This window comes from Loxodonta africana, chromosome 16, assembly GCF_030014295.1.
Source record: "Loxodonta africana isolate mLoxAfr1 chromosome 16, mLoxAfr1.hap2, whole genome shotgun sequence".
NCBI lineage: Eukaryota > Metazoa > Chordata > Mammalia > Proboscidea > Elephantidae > Loxodonta > Loxodonta africana.
The window spans coordinates 22,390,872-22,415,100 of record NC_087357.1 but is presented as its reverse complement, the minus strand read 5'-3'; the positions used below and the strand labels follow the sequence as shown (position 1 = coordinate 22,415,100).

The window sequence follows — 24,229 nt, the reverse complement described above, 5'->3', positions numbered from 1 at the left end:
CATTCACACTCTTAGCAATTCCTTGATATTCTTGTTTGTTTCAGATGAGAAGAAACAGATGGTTGCAAATGTGGAGAAACAGCTTGAAGAAGCAAAAGAGTTGGTATGTACAGTTTTACTCATGTATTTTAACATGCAACCAGAGCCATTCAAGCTCAGAGACCTTCTTCTAGCCTGTTTTATACACTATGGAAATATAAAATATTACTGATTAGCATTTTATGATTCAGAATTCATCAGCTTTTAAATTGAGGAAAACTTAAAAAAAGCTTCTAGGGATTTTACTGTTTTTAACAAACTTGACTCATTAAATGTCTACTTCCAATTTTTATTTCTTTTTAATACTTTTCATAATAGCTATAAATAACTGGTGCTTGTTAAATGCATACTGGGTACCTGGTTTATAATATTCAATTTTTCCAAAAACCCTCTGAGACAAGCACTGTTTGTAAAGAGTGGTAAAGAACTTGAGATTTTATCCTATTTGCAAGCTAATAAGGTAGCTTGCCAGAGTTTCATGGCAAGCCGACAGAAGACACGAGACTCCTGGGTCAGAGATGAACGACTTTATTACTCACAGTAAAAGCAGTATCTAGAGTGTCAGCATGGTCCATCAGTTCCCTAGGTCCCAGTTCCCACAGGGATGATGCAGGTGGGCCTAGATGTACCTGCCTGTATGCGCAGTGGAATGTGTTACAGGAGAGGAACACCGAGCCTGTGAGCAAGTCTACTTGTTGTCCCAGAGAGAGACATTATTTCATCCCTTAAGGTTGCTGCCTGCAAACACAACCCAGAGAAAAGGCCTGGGTAAAGAGCTGTCAGGGTCTTGCATTCCTGACATATCTAGCAAGATGTGTAGAAACATGAGAGGCCCATGGAGGAGTTATCCCCAGCCGTTAATACCTCCATTTTGTAGATGGGGACACTGAGACTTAGAAAGATTAACTTGTCTGAGATTCCATGCCCAGTAAGTGGTGGGGTAAGGATATGCGCCTAGGTGTACCAGACCTAGAGCGCTAGGTCTACTTTGTCATATCAATAAATCCACAAATCGGGTGGAAAGTATTAAAAGCATTGTCTCAATTTTTTATTATTATTTTAAAAACAAGGTTATTGTAAGTATGATCCAACTTATTACTGCATTGTGGTCTTAAATGAATGTGTTGCTTTCCTAAATACTGAAGGGTACTGCTTGGGGTTCCTTTAGTGCTACTTACTGATATACTGAGGAGCCCTGGTGGTGCAAACATTTAAGTGCTCCACTACTAACTGAAAGGTTGGTGGTTCGAACCCACCCAGCAACTCTGAGGGAGAAAGGCCTGGCAATCTGCTTCTGTAAAGATTACAGCCAAGAAAATCTTATGGGACAGTTCTGCTCTGTCACATGGGGTCACTATTAGTCAAAACTGACTCGACTACCTAACAACAACCACTAACATACTTAGGACAATTTTCTAGAGTGTGTTTCTCTTAACAGACGTGACCTGTTAAAATAAGTTTGGGAAACTGTAACTTAAGCAGAGTTTGGGTTTTGGGGTCTTTTTTGGTTGTTTTTATACAGAATCCTCTTGGACCCTTAAGCAGGCTACAAGGCATCATAAATCTCTAAGAAGAAAGTATAGAAGGTGGTCAAACTTATTTGACTAATATTTGGTAACAGGACCATACGTGGGGAACTGCTGCTTTGGGAGTGCTTTGAGTAATAGATACAGAGCCCTGGTGGCACAGTGTTTAAAGTTGCTCAGCTTCTAACCAAAAGGTTGGCGGTTTGAATCCACCAGCCACTCTGTGAGAGAAAAATGTGGCAGTCTGCTTCTGTAAAGATTACAGCCTTGGAAACCCTATGAGGCAGTTCTGCTCTGTCCTATAGGGTCGCTATGAGCCTGAATTAACTCGATGGGAACAGGTTGGCTAAGGGATAGGTGGCAGTTATTCCCTATTGCACAGTGAACTTTTTCCTTGTGCCTTCAAGGGCTAGGGCATTGATTGGCATCCTTGCTCTATCCTCTGCCTCTGTTGCTGGTTCTTCTCTCAGTTGTCGTAATGTCTGCTGCGCTCCGTGCCCATCGCCACTTCTCATCTCTGCTGGCTGCAGTCATGGTCTCTACAGTGGTGGCTCTGGCTTCTCAGCTTCACAGCTCCCAATGTTTGCTTCTCTTTTGAAAGTTTCCTTTTCTTTCAAATGCTTTTCTCCTTAGTTTTGTTTTTGTTATAGCCAACTGCTTCTCTCATGCTTCTTTGCCTTCATGTAAAAAGACTGACCTTTTATATAGGTTTCCAAATTCTAATAAATGTGAAATTCTAATAAATGCTCGGCAGGTTGGCAGGCTTACCCTAAATACTAAACACCGTGAATAAATTCTTTGGATCTCTCCTTGACTTCTTATATTATTGTTGAGCTCTCAGTAGCAGCTTTTTGCTTTCAAAATCTGTGCTTTGGTTTATTTGCTGGCCTTCTTCTGGAGACACTTTGTTAACTGATGATATTGAAAAGCCAGTCTCCTGATAACCAAGGCTTTACAGTATCAAGAAGTATAATGTGTAGTTATATTCATCTTTGTAGTCATCTCTAGTTATTATGATACAAAGACTTCCACCCCAGATATGTGTCTCTGTTTGTTTAAAATGATCAGAAAGCTAATTCTGATGACATTGTTAAGAACGCTGTTCATTATACTATATACTGCCCTTTTGATGGAGGCTCTGGGAGAAAGACTTTTATTGGAGTGTTAGGATTAGTTGTGTTTTTGCTGAACAAACTGGTCTGTGTTAATCTCTCGGACACTACATGCCTTATAATTATCATGTAATTACCTTGTAATTATCACTTTACATTGGCTCTGTAAGTGATGTGACAACATAAGATTAGTGTATATTAGCCTTATTCCTGGTTTCATTTTAAGTGCTGGTTGCTTGTTTCTTTCTTATCTACTTTTAATTTAGTTTTACGTATCCTTGTAAAACACTTTAAACAAAAATGTGTTTCACTCTTGGGTTTTCACTTACATGCACATTTGGAGTTATTTGTCTGAATTATCCTGTTCACCTTGGCTAGAACTAAGTACTGGATGAGGATTTCAGAGAAGTGCTTTAAATAACTACCTTGTTAAGTAACTGCGTGATTTATTGGTGCTTCACATTTATGTTCAGAAGTGTAAATAATTTAAATGAACCACTGCTTAAATCAAGACTACTTTAAATTGCCTCCCCTTTTTTTATTTAATAAAATTGATGCCTGTTAATTGAAGCATAGTTGTCTGGTTTATATGTCTTTCTATTATTATCCAGGCTCTAACACTGGATAAGTAAGAGTTTTATTGACAAGCTTATAGTGTTCGTGGAAATAACTTTTTAGAATGCTTTAAAATGTAAAGTGCATGGCAACATTTTTGTGTGTGAATTTATCAGACTTGGCTTGGGCCAATTTGTTGTTGTTGTTGTTTGTTTTTAAATACATTATCATCATCAGTAATCATCACTAATGTAGTTAACATTAATCTAGTGTTTACCGAGTAAGAGAAACTATTCTAAACATACTACAGGAATTACCTCATTTAATCTTCACAGCCACCCCAGGAAAGAGTTACTATTTTTAGAAAAAAGAAAAATGAGGTACGGAGATGTTAAGAAATTTGTCCGAGATTACATGACTCATGAGCAGTGGAGCCTACCTTGTCAACACAGGAGTCTAACTAACTCCAAAGCCTATGCTCTTAACCATTATGCTAATTCTGTATTGCCTCCCATTAAACTATTATATGCTGTATCCAAAGTGTTACATAATGGCAGGTCATTAAAAAGTGCCCTTCTGGGATTTCAGTGAGCTTTGTGTAATTTAACATGATATCACTGTATCCATTTAACGTATCAACATTGTTATAAAGTATAAAGAGTTAGACTAGACGTTGAGATCACATGTTGATCATATGTATAAGATATTCCTAATCAGAAAAGCCCTTCCCCAGTCATCTTTTGAGTGCCTTCCAACCTGAGGGGCTCATTTTCCAGCACTGTATCAGACAGTGTTCTGCTGCTATCCATAGGTTTTCACTGGCTAATGCTTTTCAGAAGTAGACTGCTGGGTCCTTCTTCCTAGTCTGTCTTAGTCTGGAAGCTCAGCTGAAACCTGTCCTCCATGGGTGACCCTGCTGGTTTCTGAATACCGGCGGCATAGCTTCCAGCATCACAACATGCAAGCCCCCATAGTACAAGAAAACTGACAGACACGTGGTTGTACTTTCTCCAAGACAGAATTGTTTATTCTACTGGCAGTCCATAAAAACCCAGAACCCAGTGCTGTCGAGTGTTCAATATTCTTCACCAACACCATAATTCAAATGTGTCAATTCTTCTTCAGTTTTCCTTTTTCATTGTCCAGCTTTCACATGCATATGAGACAATTGGAAATACCATGGCTTGGGTCAGGTGCACCTTAGTCTTCAAGGTGACATCTTTGCTTTTTAAGATTTTAAAGAGGTCTTTTGTAGCAGATTTGCTCAATGTAATGTGTTGTTTGATTTCTTGACTGCTGCTTCCCTGGGTATTCATTGTTGATCCAAGTAAAAGTGAAATCCTTGACAACTTCAATATTTTCTCCCATTTATCATGACGTTGCTTATTGATACAGTTGTGAGGATTTTTCTTTTCTTTATGTTGAGCTGTAATCCGTACTGAACGCCGTAGTCTTTGATCTTTACCAGTAAGCACTTTAAGTCGTCTTCACTTTCAGCAAGCAAGGTTGTGTCATCTGCATATCACAGATTGTTAATAAGTCTTCCTCCAAGCCTGATGCCGCATTCTTCTTCATATAATCCAGCTCCTTGGATTGTTGCGTATAACACATATGTTTTTTAAAAAATTCTTGCCAAAGTAAAGACTCTGGCACTCCCTGTGTCATTCTGCAAGCTCTCATTAACTGTTAGTTGAGCTAAATAAAAATCAACCACAATAGTTCCCACGATATTTGACCTTGGGCATTTTGCCCCCTGGGCCTGGCTCCTCAACTGTAAAATGAGGAGTTGGAATTAAGTCCTTTCAACTTTAAATTTCTGGTCCAGTAAAGAATAAGCATATGTTTCAAATCATGTTTTTTTTCTCCCCCGCTTTCAGCTGGAACAGATGGATTTGGAAGTCAGAGAGATACCACCCCAAAGTCGAGGAATGTACAGCAACAGAATGAGAAGCTATAAGCAAGAAATGGGAAAACTCGAAACGGATTTTGTGAGTCAGATTCCATCCTTTGTCATGTTTACTGGTTTTTAAACTGACTTTTCACTTATGCATTTTATTGTTTTCTCAATCAGCATTAAATGGGTAGTCTTCAGGGCTCACTCAAAAAGACAAGCAGCAGCTGTCATTGTTTAAGAATTGGAGATCTAAAACTATATTACAGAAATAGCTAATGATGGAATGTAAGGCATGTTGGATTCAGGACTCACAAACAGATCCCAATCACATATTCCTTGGAGTCTGGATAATATGTATTGGTATTTAGCATTTATTAGAATTTTGCAACCCAGTGTCTGACCACGCAGAGTTTGCAGCCTTCAAGATGCAGTGTCCATGGATGGACTTCGGGGGCCCATGAACCTCCTGAAAATATATCAGCATGTTTGGATATATGTGCCTATGTGCATTTTTTCCTGGGACAGAGTCCATAGGCTTCATTAGAGTTTTCACTGGATACCTCATGCCTCCCACACAAAAGTTAAGAATCACTATTTTCAGTTAATAATTTACATAATCGATCATTTATATCCATTTTCCCCATGAGAATAATTTTAGCTTTCTCTTCCAATATGTTTGACTTTCAACTCTACCTACTATGTAGCAAATTTATAAATATAAATTTAAAGATACAATGTTAAGTTGTTAGCAATTAAAAAAGTAACAGGAGTAGAAATGATACAGCTGAGGAAAGATCTGAGCTTTATGTATGAGCGACATATGTCATGTGTTGGCATGTAATTCATCTGTATTTCTGAACCTGGGGTCCAAATTCATAAGGAAAGTCAAGAATTAATCAGGATCTCCCATTTCTCCTTCTTCCTTCATTGTTCTACTTTTGGAGACTACATATTCTGGACTACAGTATACCTCTTTATTATAAGGTCAATAGCACTGGATTTAGTGGAAAATTTTCCCAGGCCCTTAAAATAGGGTGATTTTCAGTTATACATATTTATTTTACATTTTCATGGATATTATCCTGAGAAGTTGAGGTGGGTTGCATCAGCGACTTTGATGCAATTGACATCTTAAACTGTTCATTTAAAAAAAGAAAAAAAGAATTGGAATCCATGATAGGCCTAGATTCAGAGAATAAAAATAACTGTCCAGCTTCTGTGCTAATAAAATAAAATATAATGATTATTCTAGTTTGCTTACCTTATTTTCATGAAATCCTTTTCCAAAGATTTCTCTTGGGTTCTAGAAAAGCTGATATTAGTTTAAATATTTTCTTCTTAAACATTTTTTTTTTAGAAATTTAATTACTTCTGTGATTTATTGGAAGTCAGATAACCCAATCTTCAATCTTTCTTTGTTTCCTTAAGAGTCTAATCCTGAGTAGAGTTCATTAGTTATTTGGAGATTGTGTACTTAGATAAGTATTTCTTTCTAGAGTGCATTTTTTATTTTAAAGAAAAATGGACACAATAGCAAAAAGGTGGAAGCAACGTAAGTGGCCATCAACAGATGAATAGATAAACTATGGTAAATATACACAATGAAATACTACACAACTAACAATGATGAATCTGTGGAACATCTCACAACATAGAGGAATCGCGGGGGCCTTATGCTGAGTGAAATAAGTCAGTCACAAAAGGACAAATACTGTATGAGGCCGCTATTATAAAAACCCATGAAAAAGTTTACACACGGAAAGAATCAATAGAAGTGGGGAGGGAAAAAACACTAACTAGGCAATAGATAAGTAGTAACTCTGGTGAAGGATAAGACAGTACACAATACTGGGGAAGTCAGCACAACTTGACCGAGACAAAGTCACAGAAGCTTCGTAGACACACCCCAACTCCATGAGGGACCAAGTTACTGTGCTGAGGGTGGGGACAATGGTCTCAGAGGACATCTAGCTCAATTGGCATAACGTAGTTTATAAACAAAATGTTCTATATCCTACTTGGAAGATTAGCGTCTGGGGTCTTAAAAGCTTGTGAGTGTCCATCTAAGATACATCTACTGGTCCCGCCTGTCTGGATCCAGGGAGAATGAAGAAAACCAAAGACACAAGGGAAAGGTTAGTCCAAAGGACTAATGGACCACAACTACCACAGCCTCCACCAAACTGAGTCCAGCACAGCTAGATGATACCACCAACAACTGTTGTGACAGGGATTACAATAGAGGGTCCCAGACAGAGCTGGAGAAAAATATAGAACAAATTTCTAACTCACAAAAAAAGACCAGACTTACTGGTCTGACAGAAACTGTAGAAACCCCAAGAGTATAGCCCCCCAGACACCCTTTTACCTCAGTAATGAAGTCACTCCTGAGGTTCACCCTTCGCCCAAAGATTAGACAGGCCCCTAAAACAAACAATAATGCACATAGTTCAACCATGTATACCAGATTATATGGACACACCAGCCCAGGGACAAAGGCAAGAAGGCAGACGGGGACAGGAAAGCTGAGCAAATGGAAATGGGGAACCCAAGGTCAAAAAGGGGAGAGTGTTAACACATCTGGGGTTGGCAACCAATGTCACAAAACAATACATATACTACTTGTTTAATGAGAAACTTAATTGTGCTCTGTAAACCTTTGCCTAAATTACAAAAAAAAAAAAAAGAAACTTTATTATCTTAAAAAAGAAAAATGGAACCAGCAAATATGAGCTAAAAATTTATTCACTAGGATGTAATTAAAAATTCATGTATTTATATGCATGTTTGGTATCATAACTTTCTTCTACCATGTCAAGAAACATCTTTCATCACCACTATCACCTTCCATTGTATAGTGATTTACAATTTACAAAGTATTTTAACATACGTCATTTCATTTCATTGCATCAAGAATGGGCAAAGCAGATGGAAATATTATCCCCATTTTATACATGATAGAACCAAGAGGCTGTAATTCATGACAACCTTATGTATAACAGAATGAAACATTGCCCGGTCCTGTGCCATCTTCATGGTTGTTGGTATGTTTGAGTCTGTTGTCATGGCTGTTGTGTTAATCCATCTCACTGAGAATTTCCCTCATTTTCGCCAGCCGTCTACCAAACATGATGTCCTTTTCTAGCGATTCGTCTCTCCTAATGACGTGTCCAATGTAAGCGAGCTTAAGTCTCGCCATTCTCACTTCTGGGGAGCATTCTGGTTGTATTTCATCTGAGACTGATTTGTTTGTTCTTCTGGCAGTCCATGGTATATTCAATATTCTTTATCAACACCACAATTTGAATGCATCAGGTCTTCTGTCTTCCTTTTTCACTGTCCAGCTTTTGCAAGCATACGAGGTGATTGAAAAGACCATAGATTTTATACATACACATACACACAGACAAGTTATAATTTCAAGTAGTGATAAGCTCTTTAAAGAAAAATAAAGTGAGTAAATGGTTAGTGACAGTCAAGGTGGTTGTGGCCATTTTTGCTAGGATGTTCTCTGTGGCTTGAGTGAGAGGAAGAGAGGTGGATATAGTTCTAGAGGGAAACAGAAGAAAGAAAGATCCGTTAGGACCTTATAGCTTTTATTCTAAGATGATGAGAAGCCATTGGAGGACTGAATCCAGCTTGAATTTCTGGCAGCTCCCTATCAATGTATGGCTCTCTTAAACATTTTAAATTCAACAAGTACGGGTCACTTCAGAGTTATCCTTAGTTTTTCCCTCTGCATCACGTGTACATCCAATTGGTCACTGAGAATTCACAATCCTGCCACTTAAGTATCTCCTTCATTCAGCACTCCGACTGTAAACCCTCATCTTACAGTAGCCCTCCCTACCTCTAATCTTCTACCATTCTAAACCAGCCCCCACACCACTCGAGAGGTGTCTTTTTAACACCCTGATTGGAATTTGTTGTGCTCCCCCACAAAATCCTACAGAGTCCTCATTCCTGCTGAATAAAATCCATTTCTGTTCTGTTCCATTGTTCCTTCACATGTCCAGTGAATACCTAGAGTGTTCGGGGAGGGCTCTGCTCTGCCCTCTGACTGGTTAGAATTCTGTCTCCCTGTGTTGGGTGACCTCCAGAATCCCCATTGAATTCATAGCTCCCAATACTTGTTCTCTACAAGACCTTGTGGAGTCTTGTCCTCTGCATGTGCCAGTCCATTTTCAGCCAAAGACTTAAGGGGACACTTTGTATATTTCTGGAGCTCCTCCTCTGTGGGACTCCCTTCTTTCCATAACCTGCCAACTTTCAGCCACCTCAGCAGTCTCAAACCTCCTAGGCTGAGCAACACTGCTGTGCAGTTTGGGTTCCACCTTCACGTGCTGTGGTCTGGAAACTACCTTCAGGTTGAAAGCCATGTATGTTCTGGGGGTCATGTCTCTTCTCAAGGGGCTACAGTCCTAGTTGCCTATTGCCCAACTTTTGAAAACAGTTGCCTCACTAATATTGTCCATTTTTATAGTTGTTTAGTGTAGGGGCACTAGTCTTTACTTTCTCGTGACTACAAATGTTTTAATTGTAGTTTTAATATTTATTATTTAATGTTTAATTATAGTTTTATTATCTGTTTTTCCCTTAGTGAGTAGCTGTATGCATCTTAGAATAGTCTACTGTTTGCAATAACCTGTCGTGGATTTTAATTTGTAACTGACAGTATGTAACCTAGGAGCCCTGGTGGTGCAGTGGTTAAGCGCTCGGCTCCTAACTGAAGGGTCAGCAGTTCAAACCCACTAGCAGCTCAGAAGGTCACTGTGAGTTGGATTGACTTGGCAGCAGTGGGTTTGAATTTTGGTTATATACAGCCAGTTTCTACTACTTGTTTGTCAGTTTGTGGTACTGTGGTGGTTTGCGTGATGCTGGAAGGTACGCCACCACTGTTTCAAATACCAGCAGGGCCACCCGTGGTAGGTAAGTTTCATCAGAGCTTTTAGGCTAAGACTGACTAGGAAAAAGGACTTGGGGGTGTACTTCTGAAATAATTAATCAGTGAAAACCTTATGAATAGCAGCGGATCATTGTTTGATATAGTGCCGGAAGATGAGCTCCCCAGGTTGGAAGGCACTCAAAATATGACTGGGGAAAATCTGCCCCCTCAGGGTGGAGTTGACCTTCGTGATGTGGATGTATGAAGTGTGAACTAGGAAATCTGAAGTTGTCAAAAATGAAATGGAATGCATAAAGATCAATATCCTAGGCATTAGTAAGCTGAAATGCACTGGTATTGGCCATTTTGAATAGGACAATCATATGGTCTATTATGCCAGGAATGACAGATTGCAGAGGTTGAGGGAAGGCAGTGATCGTCTTTCTGTTCCAGTTTATGCTGTTGCTTTCCTGATGATTCTGTCTGCCTGCCTTTTCCCATTCTTACTGATTTTGGGGCCTCATATACCTCATAGTGTTAATTTTTGGCTTCTTGTAGTGTCAGAGTAAGTTAGAAGAATTACATCCGAAAGAGTTCACATCCAATCACCTTAACTTCAGATGGGGAAATCAGGGACTATTTAGAGCCAGGACCAGAACTGAGTAATATAAGTGCCCATTCTAATGTTCTTTCCATGATCCTTTGCAAATTTCCCTCTGCATGTTTCTATAAAATTTTAATAGCTTTTTTTTTTGAAAACAGGTTTTAAAAAAATTAGAATTTGTGGGTTTAAGCTTTTTTTTTTAATTTTTATTGTGCTTTAAGTGAAAGTTTACAAACTAAGTCAGTCTCTCATACAAAAACTTATATATACCTTGCTGTATACTCCTAGTTGCTCTCCCTCTAATGACAGCATACTTCTTCCCTCCACTCTCTTTTCGTTTCCATTTGGCCAGCTTCTGACCCCTCTGCCCTCTCATCTCTTCTCCAGACAGAAGCTGCCCACATAGTCTCATGTGTCTGCTTGATCCAAGAAGCTCACTCTTCACCAGTATCATTTTCTATCCCATAGTCAGTCCAATCCCTGTCTGAAGAACTGGCTTTGGGAATGGTTCCTGTCTTGGGCTAACAGAAGGTCTGGGGACCATGACCTCTGGGGTCCTTCTAGTCTCAGCCAGACTGTTAAGTCTGGTCTTTTTACAAGTATTTGGAGTGTGCATCCCACTACTCTCCTGCTCCCTTAGGGGTTCTCTGTTTAAGCTTTACTTTTTAATTTCTTCCTACACTATCAGCATGAGGTTAGGTAGGGTGTGGTCATGTCAGGATGCTCTAGGAAAATGAACCAGGCAAAAGGGGAAAAAACATAATTAAGAATTTTTTTTTTAAGATTATGGTTTGCTTCTTAAGAAAATAAAATCAATGAAGCAAACAAAAAACCCTAAAATTGTACAAAGAAAAATATTCTAAACTTGTATAAACTTGTTTTGGCTAAGTCTCAGTAAGTAGAAAAAGGAAGGAACAAGTAAGTGATTTACCAAGGTAAGGTTCCAAAGGTTATGAGGACATGATGTGTCGAGTGCGGTTTACATCTGATATTGTACTGTGATGGTAGCACCATCTTGTGGTTGAATTATATCATTGCATATTTTCTTTTTTCTTAGCAACAATGCTGAACTTCCTTTAAGATAGACACACACATGCAGATGAATTTTGAGTGGGGGATTAGATTGTCATGACAGTTAGAGATAGAGGTTTTTAGCCCCAGTCTCAAGTTCACTTCTCTCCCAGGTCAGTGGTGCCTGAATGCTGTGATTTTCCTGTTTGGCAGTCTACGTGATGTGATTATTCGCTCCCAGTGCAGAGCTGTCTACATCAGAGAATTGGCACTTCTATTGACAGTCTCAGCAGTGAGGCTGAATGGTCCTAGAAATGCAACTACCTGCAGACTAGCAGAGTTGGTCCCTTAGGTCAGGGTTCAAAGGATGTTGTGGAACAGCTTGAAGATTTTACTGCTACTACCTGTACTAACTCTTTTAACAGGCGAAGGGACAACTTGAGTACCTGAGTTTACGAGTGAAGCCTACCTAGTACCCATATTCTACTTTTTCAAAGTCTGAGATAGACTAAAGAAGTGAAATGAAAAAGATGCGCCCTTTCAACTTTGATTTCTTGAAAGATCAAGAACTTGATGCTTCTGTTTACATTTTATCTCTTCTGTTTTTATGACTTCCTGGAATATTTTACTTCTATTTCTGTGGAAGCTGTAGACAAATGACGAACCCACGTTTTACAGGTTTGGATCTTCTTGATGTTTAATATGTTGTAATTATATCCTTGTTGCAGGGAGGTAAGTGCATTCTAAAAAGAAATGAGAAAGCCAGACTGGACAGAACCATCCCAGAAAAGATGATTTCCGCCACTATAAGCACTTAATAAGTGTGCTTACCTTTTTTTTTTTTTTAAATTACATTTGTTGTTTGATTCTGGATAAAAATAATACCTGTACATTATAGAATATTCAGAAAACACAGAGGAGTAGAAAGAAGGAAAAAAATCCCCCTAGCCCTATTACCTCAAAAAAGAACCACATTTTACGTTTTGGTTTGTTTCCTTTCAATTTTCCCTTTCCCCTTTTCTTGTATAATTTATTGTTTTATTGTACTTGATAGTGATCTTACTCTGTCTACATTCGTTTTCTTTTTTAACACAAGATTCTAACATAGGTGTTTTCCATTCCTGTAAATTCTTAATCATTTTAATGGATGTATAATATTTCATGCCCTACATAGGTGTTTTCCATTCCTGTAAATTCTTAATCATCTTAATGGATGTATAATATTTCATGCCCTTATAATATTTCATTGAGTGATGTCAGTTCTTCTTTTTTTTGAATCTTAATACATTTCTGTTTATTCCCTTCATAATTTATTATATTGTGATGAACATATTTGAGCAGGATTATTTCATCTGGGTCTTTTTTTCAGAAGGTAGATTACCAAGTCAAAGGCTACCAGCAGTTTCATAGCTTGATAAAATATGCCTGGAAGTATGTTTTTAATGTAACTCATCAAACCATTTTTGCTGTTTTTTCCTGCATATCTTCTCTGTGTCAGAATGTGATTTAAGAAATAGAATCAGAGGTAGAGCAGGGATAAGCACTTTATATGCATTACTTATTTAATCCTCAAACACTTATATGAGAAAGAATTGTTACTTGTTATTATGGGGATTTTACAGACTCTAGAATTAAATACACATGCGATTTCTCTATGATCCTCTCCTGTGGAAGACATATCCACGTTGGTAAGGTTAGCAGATATGCATGGTTCTCAGTAGCTGGTCTTTAACTGAACTAATTTTACTTTCAGTATTTCTCAATCAGAAACTGACGAATGTCCCTCTTAGTTATTTGGGTATGATACTGTGACCTTTAAGGGAGAAAGTATTACTATGTTGATGTGTGTGTATGTATGTGTGTGATTTCCCTTGTTTTGCATGTCTGCAGCCATTGTCTTCTGAAGGCGGTTCTCCATTGCTGTTCAGGCCCACATGTATGTGTGTAAATTTTTTTTTTTAATGGTGTCAGCTCCCTGATTGGATTTTCCAATTTAATTGGATTTTTTTTTTTTCCTTACCTACTTCCATATCAGTGGAATTAAAGTTATGGTGCCATTTTATGACAGAAGGAACAATTTTTTGTTATGAACTGATGATATTTTACTTGTTAGAGTTTTCCAAGTAAATGAAGTATATCTTTTCTGGAGAGCTAAATTGCTAACAACAACAATAATATATATATATATATACAGTTTATTGGTTTTAATGTCATCATCTCTGCTTTTAATCCTTCTTAAATGGCTTAACAGATGTCTATTGACGTTTCTGTTGTTTGTTTGTTAGTTTTACTTGGCCACTTTGATCTTACCTTGGAAATAAACCAAACCCGTTGCCGTAGAGTCTATTCCAGCTCATAGTGACCCTATAGGACAGAGTAGAACTGCCCCATATGGTTTCCAAGGAGTGCCTGGTGGATTCAAACTGCCGACCTTTTGGTTAGCAACCGTAGCTCTTAACCACTATTCTACCAAGGTTTCCTTGGAAATAAAAGGGAAAGAGAAAAACAGGTAAGATTTTGCAAGATTAATTATGAGCCTGTGAAAAATTTGGCTTCAATGTTTGTCACTAGGTGGCACTGTTTGTTTGCCAAGTGCCATTTAAAAAAAAAAACTAGTAGTAACTGAAATTACTGTCTCATGAATAAAATATTTCTGATGGGATTTGCATTTCCATATTGGCTGAAGATACTGTGTTGAATGTTTTATTAACCAGCCCAGTGCAACTGTCAGCCTATTAAAGAGATCCAATGTTCCCTGTTTAGATAAATAAACTAAATAAATCCAATTCGTCAAGTTGTGTTCCTGGCTGTTTATTTTCCATTCTTTTGATGTACAGTTTATTTTAAGTTAAAGCCACATTAGTTTAAAAATTAATGGGAAAATGTTATTTGGTGTTTGGAACATGAAGGAGCTAATTGCCTTCGTCAAAAAAGCCAGCTCTGTTTTAGTGTTAAATTGTTTGCTCGTAAACAGTAAACTTTTTACCAGTTGCTTACAAACTGTCCCATGGTCAAAAGTAGTCTGATATTGTGTAAAATGTATGACCAAAGGCTCTATTATCAAGATTTGTGGAGCTCCTGTTTAATTTCCTTGGGAAAAGACAGGCGTTTACTTGGTTGTGCCATTGAGTCTTGTTCCTTTTTCTTGTATAGTATACTACTCCATGGAAAGAAAAGTAGCTCATCGATTTTTAAATGAAGTGCCTTTTATCAAAGTACTTGACAGTCATTCTCCTAATAAATGTCTAACATTAAAGGTGAGAGACAGTGACACTAGGGTAGTAACGTTGCTAATGGCAACCAAAGGCCTCAAGGTGGTGGCTCCATACAGACCTGACCTGTACATGTTCCTCATCTTCTTAAAGCTTATGTTCTGGACATCTCAGAATTCATAATTGCATTACGTAACACCACCAGCCAAACTAGAGATTTCATACTTAGGCTCTAGGCTCAGAAAAATATTCGAATGAAGTGAGTCAGTTTTGTGCTTTGCTCAGCCAAAGTGAGTGAGCAACTGGAAATGACATTATGGTTTTGAGTCTTATTCCCATTTCCTTTTTTGTGAATCTTCAGTTGCTTTGTATGCCATTCTTAATGTCTTTTATCGAGTTCCACATTTGTGAGGTACAGAACAAAACAGAGTAGGCACTTGTGACTTAGCATATAACTGCTAGGAACATTCAGCTGGTTGTCATGAAAACTGAGCCAAATCTCATCTCCAGAGTGAAGATTTTTAAACTGTGTAATAATAGTTGAAGAGTTTTGCCGTATCAACTGTTTTAAGCTTTTTTGTACAAGAAGTTAAAATGGGCCTAGAAAAGATTTTACCAGAAGACTTCACTGTTGCTTTCAAGTCCTTGTAAGCCTAGCAGGATAATCTCCCTCTCTTTTTTTTTTTGCTTAGGTTGTTTTGTTTGACTTTGTGTCCTGCTTTTTTTTTTTTTTTTAACCAAAAATGGAAAAATTATATTTAAGGGCATAACCATAACACATGTGTCAGTCAAATTTCTCTTTTGGCTTTCTTTTTAAAAGTTCATAATATCTTGGATTAAAAGCTTTTTCTGGAAATTCATCTGAAATGCTTAAATTTGGTCATATCAGGCATCATCAAAAAAATGTTCATTTTATTAGCACCTCATCTCTTTGCAAATTCACAAAAGCTGCTATAGGTCAAGTCCCATCAAAGAAGATTCTAAGGAAATGTTCAAATTTCCTCATTCTGGGTTTGGTTCTGTAAAATATTGCTTAAAACACATTACCACTATCTTGGACTTGGAAATGTTCTGTGGAGATTTTTTATTACTGGTTATGAAGAATTTGACCTGTTATTGTATTCTTATAAATGGAGAGAATATGTCAGATTTTATGCTTGGAAAAGCCTCATTGCATAATGTTGATCTTAGTATGAAATGTCTGATTATAGAAATGAAAAGAGTTTCTCAAAACTGTATCTGTACTTTAAAACAGAAATACCCTTTATTAATCTCTTTTGATGTTTTTAGCTGACATCTTTTGACTTTCACAGCAGAACATTGCATCTTTGCATATTGAATCACAAACATTTTTTGTTTCATTGTTTTCTTATTTTGTTGTTTTTATGGAAGCCTAGTCTACAAATGAACTTCAACTAAGGTAAGAGTAAAAAAAAAGAGTAGGACTTTCTTATTTGTGGGGCATGTCTGGTTTTAAAGTAAGAGAAAACTACTATCTGCCTGGTTAGAGTCTTGCAGGTTTATATTCCTTTTCAATAAAGTTTTGAATTTTCTACTTTTTTGAAAGAACGTGGTTCAGTGCTATCCATTTCAAATCCTGCCTAATCCAGGGCTCCTATTTGAAAGCTTTATTTACACTTCAAAAATATCATGTAAATATTGTTAGACGTTTGTTAGAAATGGTTGATTCCATGTTTTCCTAATACTGTGTGCATGCTGAATTTGACCACGGACTACATTGCCAAGAGAGGAAGTTTGACATAGGGAGAAAAACCCAAAGACCGGAGACCTGAAGCCTCGGCCACGTGGCGTGTTCGTTCTGCACCTATTTCCTTAGCCTCAAATTTGGATCATCATATCACTTCGGCCTACCAAACGGGAACATATCAGTCTAATAAGATAATATGTGTAAATTCTTTGAGAGCAGAACTGATTTTCAACTAGTGATTTTCCTTGAACAAGTAGTAATCCTTTAGTTAAAGAGTTTAGAGGTTAACGTATCTCAGGGTCAGAAGAGACCTTAAATATCTTAAAAATATAAGCCCTTTTCCTCTGTGCTTCAGTGGACTGGCTGCTGGAGCTTACACAAAGGATTGAAATATGAAATCTTCAGTCTTATTCTCAGATATGACCTTCCATGTCAGATTGCCTTTTATATTCTAGCATATTTTATTTCATAAAAGACTTCTTAGAAATTAATCTATGGTAACAGCAAACAAGGTTTCTCTTTGACTTTGGGTGGAGAGTCAGAATGAAAGGAGAAGAATTATTTTATTTTATTATAAGCAGTGTATTACTTTTTAGGGTTATATTTGCACTGAGTTTTTATCTAGAGTGCAAAAGATACATTGAATTATTTACTTTGGATTTCCTTACCAATTCCTTCCTTAATTTATATAACTGATACTTCCCAGAAACTATTGGAAGTACCTGGACAAAATAGAAATATGACTGACCCTTTTTTTTTTCAACTATGTTATTATCAACATATTCTCTAAACTCACCTTCCCTTTCTATATTTAATGAAGCACTTAAAAATATGATGCTCTGTCTTCCGTATGAGTTGCAGTTCATTTAATTTTCTTTTTTTCTCTTACATCTTCAATGCTGTTATTTTAAATTCATTTTATGTTATTTAAAAGTTGATCTTAACAGAATTGCTCTTTGCCTTACCTGTGTCTATCTTTTCTCTGGCAGTAAGCCGAGTGAATTTGGAACAGAAAGAGAGAAAATCTCCTTGGTCCGAAATGATGATAGCTGTGCCTTAGTCTGGGGGAAAATAACTTAGAACTTGATAGGATTACTAGAGGATTTCTTATAAAGTTCAATTCCTTTTGTGGCCAGGTTAGAAAATTTCTAAGTTAAAATAACCCATACCTTATAATACTGCTTTAAATCTTATGATCATCATAAATCAAGTGGTATATGGAGCTTTAATTATGAATAACTTTTAAGCTATTTCTGAAGTTCAGTCAAAAAAGACTCAGGTTGGAAAATAACACTATCTTGTGTCTTAAACAATTGCTATGTTAAAATCTATTTCTTAAGGGAAAATAATTATTTTCTTCAGGATTTTGTTTTTACTAACATGGTATTTTGATTGAAGAGTTTTGATTTTTGGATACATTATTTTGCTATAGAGTGTGGAGTCAGAGATTGTCCTCACAAAAGTATGTTATTTCAAAACACTTTTATCATAAGATTTGCAAATCTTCCTGTTGAAGTGAATTTTTATACCCTGACGTAGATTCTGAGAAAATAATAATTTTTGCGTGTGTCTGGAGATCAAGATTTTGGGTGAGTCTTTTGTCAGTGTATTTTATATCTGAGAGGGCTTTCTGTTTTCCTACTCTAGTCACAGACTGTTGAAGTAGTAAAATTCTGCTTTTCTAATTCAAATGGAAAATGGCCAGAGATGGCACTGTGGCTCACATGGGCATTTAAAATATGCCATATTGTGGCACTTTGTGAGAGGACTTTCCAAGACCAAAATCATTCTAAAATAGTCCCTTTGTACTAAGGGTTTATTTTTCACTTCTGAAGATGAATTATTTAGAAAAATTAAGAATATTAACTGGATTTTTTAATATTAGTAATGTTTTACAATAGATTATGAGCCACTGTCTTTCTTTCATCTTTGCTAATGTTTTACAAAGTTGGACCTCTTTTAATACTATCTCTGCAAACTCTTTTTACATAAGGGTAGTGCCTAGAAAGTGAAAATTACAAGTACACCTATCATTCTCATTCTTCTCTCCCAGAATGCATCATTGAAACCCTGCCACTAAATCAATGCATTTTCATCTCTTTAGTTCTGTCATGACTGGGGCTAAACAACTGTCACTGGCAAGTGACAAGAGGCATAGACAGCAGGGAAAAGAAAAAAAGGAAAGAAAGTAGGAGTAGTGGAAAATAAAAGTCTAAGAGAAAGGGAGGAAAAATACCAGGTATATACCAGGTGGGTAAGGCTGCCGGCAGCAACCGCCTCAGGTGCCAGTTTGTTGGGACTCGCTCAGTGATCTGCCTACTCCTGCTATATCTAGATACTTTTAATGTCTTTTTGGAATCTAGGTAGTACTAAGAAATATCTCCAAGTACAGACTGATGTTGTCATCAAATTCAAATTTGCCTAAAGAATTTTACCAGTCCTTCAATAAAAGAAAAAAAAGTCCATGAAGATCTACTCAGTTCCAGAATTGCTGCCGCATGCAAATAGTCAGAAGGATTCTCATGGCAAGGAACATTGTTAACTCAATTATATTTTTGTATTCCATGTCATAAACTTGGGGGTCTGATGCATTTTTACCTTGATATTTATACTTAGGTAAAGTCAGGATGCCTGCCTCTCAGGCTGGAAAGAGTATGGAGTGGGAGGTGGAATGAGTATCTCTCTTTTAACAGAACAGTAGTGGTAATGGACAATCTTTCTCTTGGGTCTGAAATGAGGTTTCTCGATCTCAGCACTGTCAAAATTTTGGGTAGGAGAATTCTTTGTTTCAGGGAAGAGGCTGACGTGTGCTTTGTAGGATGCTTAGCAACATCTCTGGCTTCTATCCACTAGATGCTAGTAGAGCCCTTCCTCCCCCACTCCTACCCCAAGTTGTGACAATCAAAAAGTGTCTCCTGATTGCAAGATATCCCCTTGGGGGGCAAAACTGTCCCTGACTCAGAACCAGTCAGTCTAGAATGATCACTGATAGGGATTTGAGAGGAGGACAGAGAGAGAGAGCCTGTAATGTTGTGTATCATTTATTCTTCATAGCCAGTTCACAATTCAGACATAGGCAACTGAAAAGCTAAGTCATTTTCCCAAGGTCTCATAATTTGGATCAAGTCTGTTTAAATGTAAAACTAAGTCTTACTGTTCTATAGCATTTGTCTTCAAAGAGTCTCCAAAGTCTCTGCTAGTTCCAGTGTCAAGAGCTTAAGGACGATGTGGTTCACTGCAACCTACATTCATTTCAAATAGGCAGTAAACCAAGAGAGGGAGTGTGGTGCTGTGGAGAGTGCACTGGATTAAGGGCCAAGAGTTCTGGCTTTGGGTGTCACTTCTAACACCTAGTAGCTGAGTGCCATTGGGCAAGTCATTGTATTTCAGCTTCTTCAACTGTAAAATACAGAGGTCGCTCTGTATGCACTCCAAGATCAGTGAGCTCTGTATTTCTAGACTGGTGGAAGTTTTCACATTGCTTTAAAACTGTTCTGCAATTTAGGGCCATCTGGTGTGCTTTGGAACTTTTGGCTCCATTTAATCTGTTGGTCTGACATTTGATACGTCTTCCATTTCTACAGTCCCTAGCCCATAATTCACCTCCTTTGGGAAGTCTTTTCTAATAATCTTCCCTCTCATGATAGATATTCTTTACTTTTCTTTTGCTTTGGCACTTGATATTTATAACCTATCCCAGTTTACACACTTGTTTCCATGTCATAGCTAAAATGATTTATTGATTTTTACTTATGTTTTATTACTGCAACCAAATTATAAGATCTTGAAGATGAGAGGGCACTCTACTTTTGTGTCTTCTGAAGTATTTAATAACTGCTGTACAAAAAAAAAAAATTTTTTTTGTACATAGTAGGTTTTTAAGAAGTGCCTATTAAATTAATTTTAACACCCAGAATTTATAATTTTAAAGCAAACTTTTTCAAAAGAAGCTTCTATGATAAGTGATGGGTGCCTAAGACATAAGTTTTTCAATCAGAAGGTTGTGTTTGGATGCATTGTTCTTTCAGCACAATTTCTGTTTCACTTTAGTGGATGGAGCAAAATAATAATGTCATGTGCTGCAGTATGTTTCCCCTGTCCTGACTCCTCTAAAATCTCTCATACCTGGGAATTAAGATGCTGTAGGAATGAAGTTTCCGAAATGCTCCATTGAGTACATTTGTTTGGAAATAGCCATGTGTAGGAAAATATGATATGTTCATTGACAGAGAAGAGCTGATAAGTACAATTTGGTGTAGCATGTTAGCAAACATTTCAATAACTTTTTTGACATTTTCCTCTAGTCCTTATTTACCTTATCAGTAGTTATAGTGACATATGATTGTCAACTTTTTATATTAAGACCAAACTAATAAATTAAACATGTTGTGTTTATAGCTGATGAAAGGTGACGTTTTGGAAGGGTGTTAAAATGCACTGACAGGTCCTGTTCATAAGCCCTTTTGGTATAAATATGCAGATGACATCTTTAGATATATGTACACATGCTGGTAGACAGAAAGCGTTGACAATGTAACAAATGTAAATGTCAACCCCGCAATTTAACCTTTCTGTGTAGAAAAAAGATGTTAGTTTTAAGTTACATGTATCTTTTAACTTTATTTCAAAGTTTTTATTATTTCTTAGCCTGTTATCATTACTGTTTCATGTGCCACCAAAAGCTGCGATGGCAATAAGATTTGCACTTAAGGGTTTTTCTCTGTGCGTTCCTACTTAAACGATTGCAACTGCATGGATTTATGTATTTTTAAAAATTCTTTACGTGTTTTTTCCGTATCCCTGGAATCTATCTCTGTCTTTTTGTAGCATCCTTCTATTTAACTACCCATCGTATTTTGGGTTAAGGAGAGAGTCTAAAGGAAATATTATGAATCCCCCTCCCCATCCCACACGCTTATTGTTAAAGCATTTCTTAACACTTTGATACTTAATGTCAGTGCTAGGATCAGACAGTTGCATGTGCTGTATAGCACTTTAAAGTGTTTTGAGCTCGTAGGGGCTCATATGAAGCAGCAGTGGGGTGGGCTTTACAGACCACTGCTGGGCTTCTAGACCTGGATTTAAATCCTGCTTTGACTTTTTTTTTTTTTGACCACCAGCTGCCTGAGACTTTTTTGCAAGTTCTTACCTTTTCAGGGCATCCCTTCCTCATTCGTAAAATGGGAATAATGATGCTTGTTCTATCTACTTCACACTGCTGTTGTGATCACCATGAAGTAATACATCAGGAAAGTCTTTGGAAAATGTAAAATACAAAAGAAGTGTGAGAAAATTTTTATTATAGTTCCCTTATCTGGGGCAACCCTGATATCTTCTTATTTTCTCTTTCTGTCCCCAAAAGAGTAGTCTTCTGTTTAATGCTCTCTAAAACTTAGAAGAAATCTGAGTCTTGGATGCCTTTAAATCCAAGATACTAAGATTTTATAGCTATCACACACAATAACCATTATAAACAATATCACAAATCCGAAGAATATAATATATGCCAGAGAAACAAATAATCCATAATGTTCCCTATAATACACTCAGATTAAAGACCTAGATACTAAAGTTTTTGCACTTACACGTAGATCTTCTCTTTTTCTTTTTTTTTTTTACACCCTGGCCAGTCCCTAGGCCATATCATTTCTGAATTTCTACAACCACATTCTTCTGTCTACAGCATATCTACAATTTTACCACATTTAATCTCTTACCTCAGTGCATTATGTATGGATCTGCTAGGACAATGATATTGCAGTGAGAGATAGTATCACTTTTTCAAAGGGAAAAGTGATCTCAAGATAAAGGGGATTGTATAGGCATATATAGCTTATAAAAGCTCTTGACTTGGATTGAGAAGCACTAGGGTAGAATGAAAAAAACTTTAAAAGGGGGAGGGGTGGGGAGTTTCCCTATAATGCTGCTTCTTTGTTGAGTATGTAAGTTTTATCATCTCCATTTGGATCGAATCCAAATTTGACATTCTAGTATTCATTTCAGTCTTAATTCTTCCTAACCCACCAGGTCCCATCATTTTACAATCTTAAATTGCCTTTAAAGTGCTTCCCATAATCAGATTAATCTACTGTTGTTGTATAGAGCTGATTCACATATTCTCACCTAGTTGCTTTGTACATGCTGTCCTGTCTGGATAGCTGTTCTGTCCTTCTGCTTGTAACCTCATGGACTTCCATATATTTTTCAAAAACCATTACTCTAGATGGTTTTTCTGACTTATGCCATCTCCTCTACTCCATACATTTTTCATGATGTAGTTACCTGAAAGGAAGAAAATGCTTTTGTCCAAGTGGTTAAACTACATAAAAATTGGTTATCATCTCAAAACTTAAGTTTATACAAATTTTTTGGTAGTGATTAATAGATCCGGTCCTTATATTTTCTGCCTGTGTAGATTATTTAGGAAGACAAGGTGATAATCATACAAAGAAATGTTCAAAGAAGTGTTTGGATGGTGATTTGCTTTATTGGGCCATATTTTATCATGTTATGATAAATAAACGGAAAGAATGCTATGATAATGTCAGAACGCATACTTCTAATTTAATTATAACGTGTTTCTGTTCTCCCAGTGTCTGTGCGCCTAGGCCCTAAACCTTCCACTGCCTGATGGTTCGCTTTGTTTCCGTGTGCAGTTAGTCTCATTGCTTCACCATCGTATGCTACTTCAGAGCAGGAACGGAGACTTTTGTTTCACTGTGACCTATCATGCTGTGTGGGAATATATAAATTATAAATTATTTGTGAATGAATAGATGCACAGGGATATCAAATATGATATTCTAGAAGAATTGAAATATTCTCCAGTTAGCTAATATCCATGGTAAATTAAGAGAATCATATTGGACTGTTTTATATAACATACATTATAATGCAGAGCTAGGCTTGAGTAAAATGCCTGTTAAAACCTAAGAGTTTGCTATCTCACATCATCCAGACACTAGTTAAGAAGAGTGTAAGCGTATCCATTGGTTTCTAAAATGGACCGAGTGTTTTCTTTAAAACAATACATTTTTATACTTAATTTATTGAAGCTCCCGTCGCAAGCAGTCAAAAAGTGTTCTACACTTAAAATACAGAATAAAATAATCACAATCCAAACTTCAGTTTTACAGACTGAGGAGCTATATTTATTTTAAAACATCCTATGGGATTTTTCCCTGTTTTTGTCTTCCTTAAGTTATTTAGAATTTTTCTAAGCTTTTCCTTTGTTTCTGAAAATACATTACTTTCTCACTGCTGGGTATAGAGAAACCTTTCCATTTAGAAACTGGCATCCATGATTTTAAATTCACGTGCGCGTTATTGCAGTCCCAACTACTGCCTTTGCCTTCATCCTCATCTATTCGGGCAGCTGACAGTCACAGTCAGAGGTCAGGATTATGGCTCCTCCTTTTCCAGTCTTGAAGATAGTACAGATTAGCAATAGTTAAGAAAACAAAAGAAGAAACCAAACCTGTGTTGCTATCAATTCTGACTCAGAGTGACCCCATGTGTTGCAGAGTCGAACTGTTCCGTAGGGTTTTCTTGGCTGTAGTCTTTCTAGAAGCAGATCAGCAGGCCTTTCTTTTGTGGTGCCACCGAGTGGGTTCAAACTGCCAGCCTTTAGCTGAGTAGTCCAGTCCAATCCACGGACCTTAAGAAACTGGGGTGCTTAATTGG

The 24,229-nt window shown here is 37.1% G+C and overlaps 1 protein-coding gene across 24 annotated transcripts in view; it reads left to right on the top strand.

Annotated features, from left to right (window-relative positions):
* The window catches only part of VTI1A (vesicle transport through interaction with t-SNAREs 1A), a 373,592-nt gene that overhangs the window by 10,941 nt on the left and 338,422 nt on the right, over positions 1–24,229 (top strand). For all 24 annotated transcript variants that reach the window (XR_010318057.1, XR_010318060.1, XR_010318062.1 and 21 more), the window contains exons 2-3: positions 45–103; positions 5,110–5,220. Coding sequence is in view for 16 of the 24 variants with exons in the window: in XM_064269324.1 (XP_064125394.1) it covers positions 45–103; positions 5,110–5,220 (170 nt within the window). In the remaining 8 variants the exon portion in view is untranslated. The remainder of the gene's footprint in view (positions 1–44; positions 104–5,109; positions 5,221–24,229) is intronic.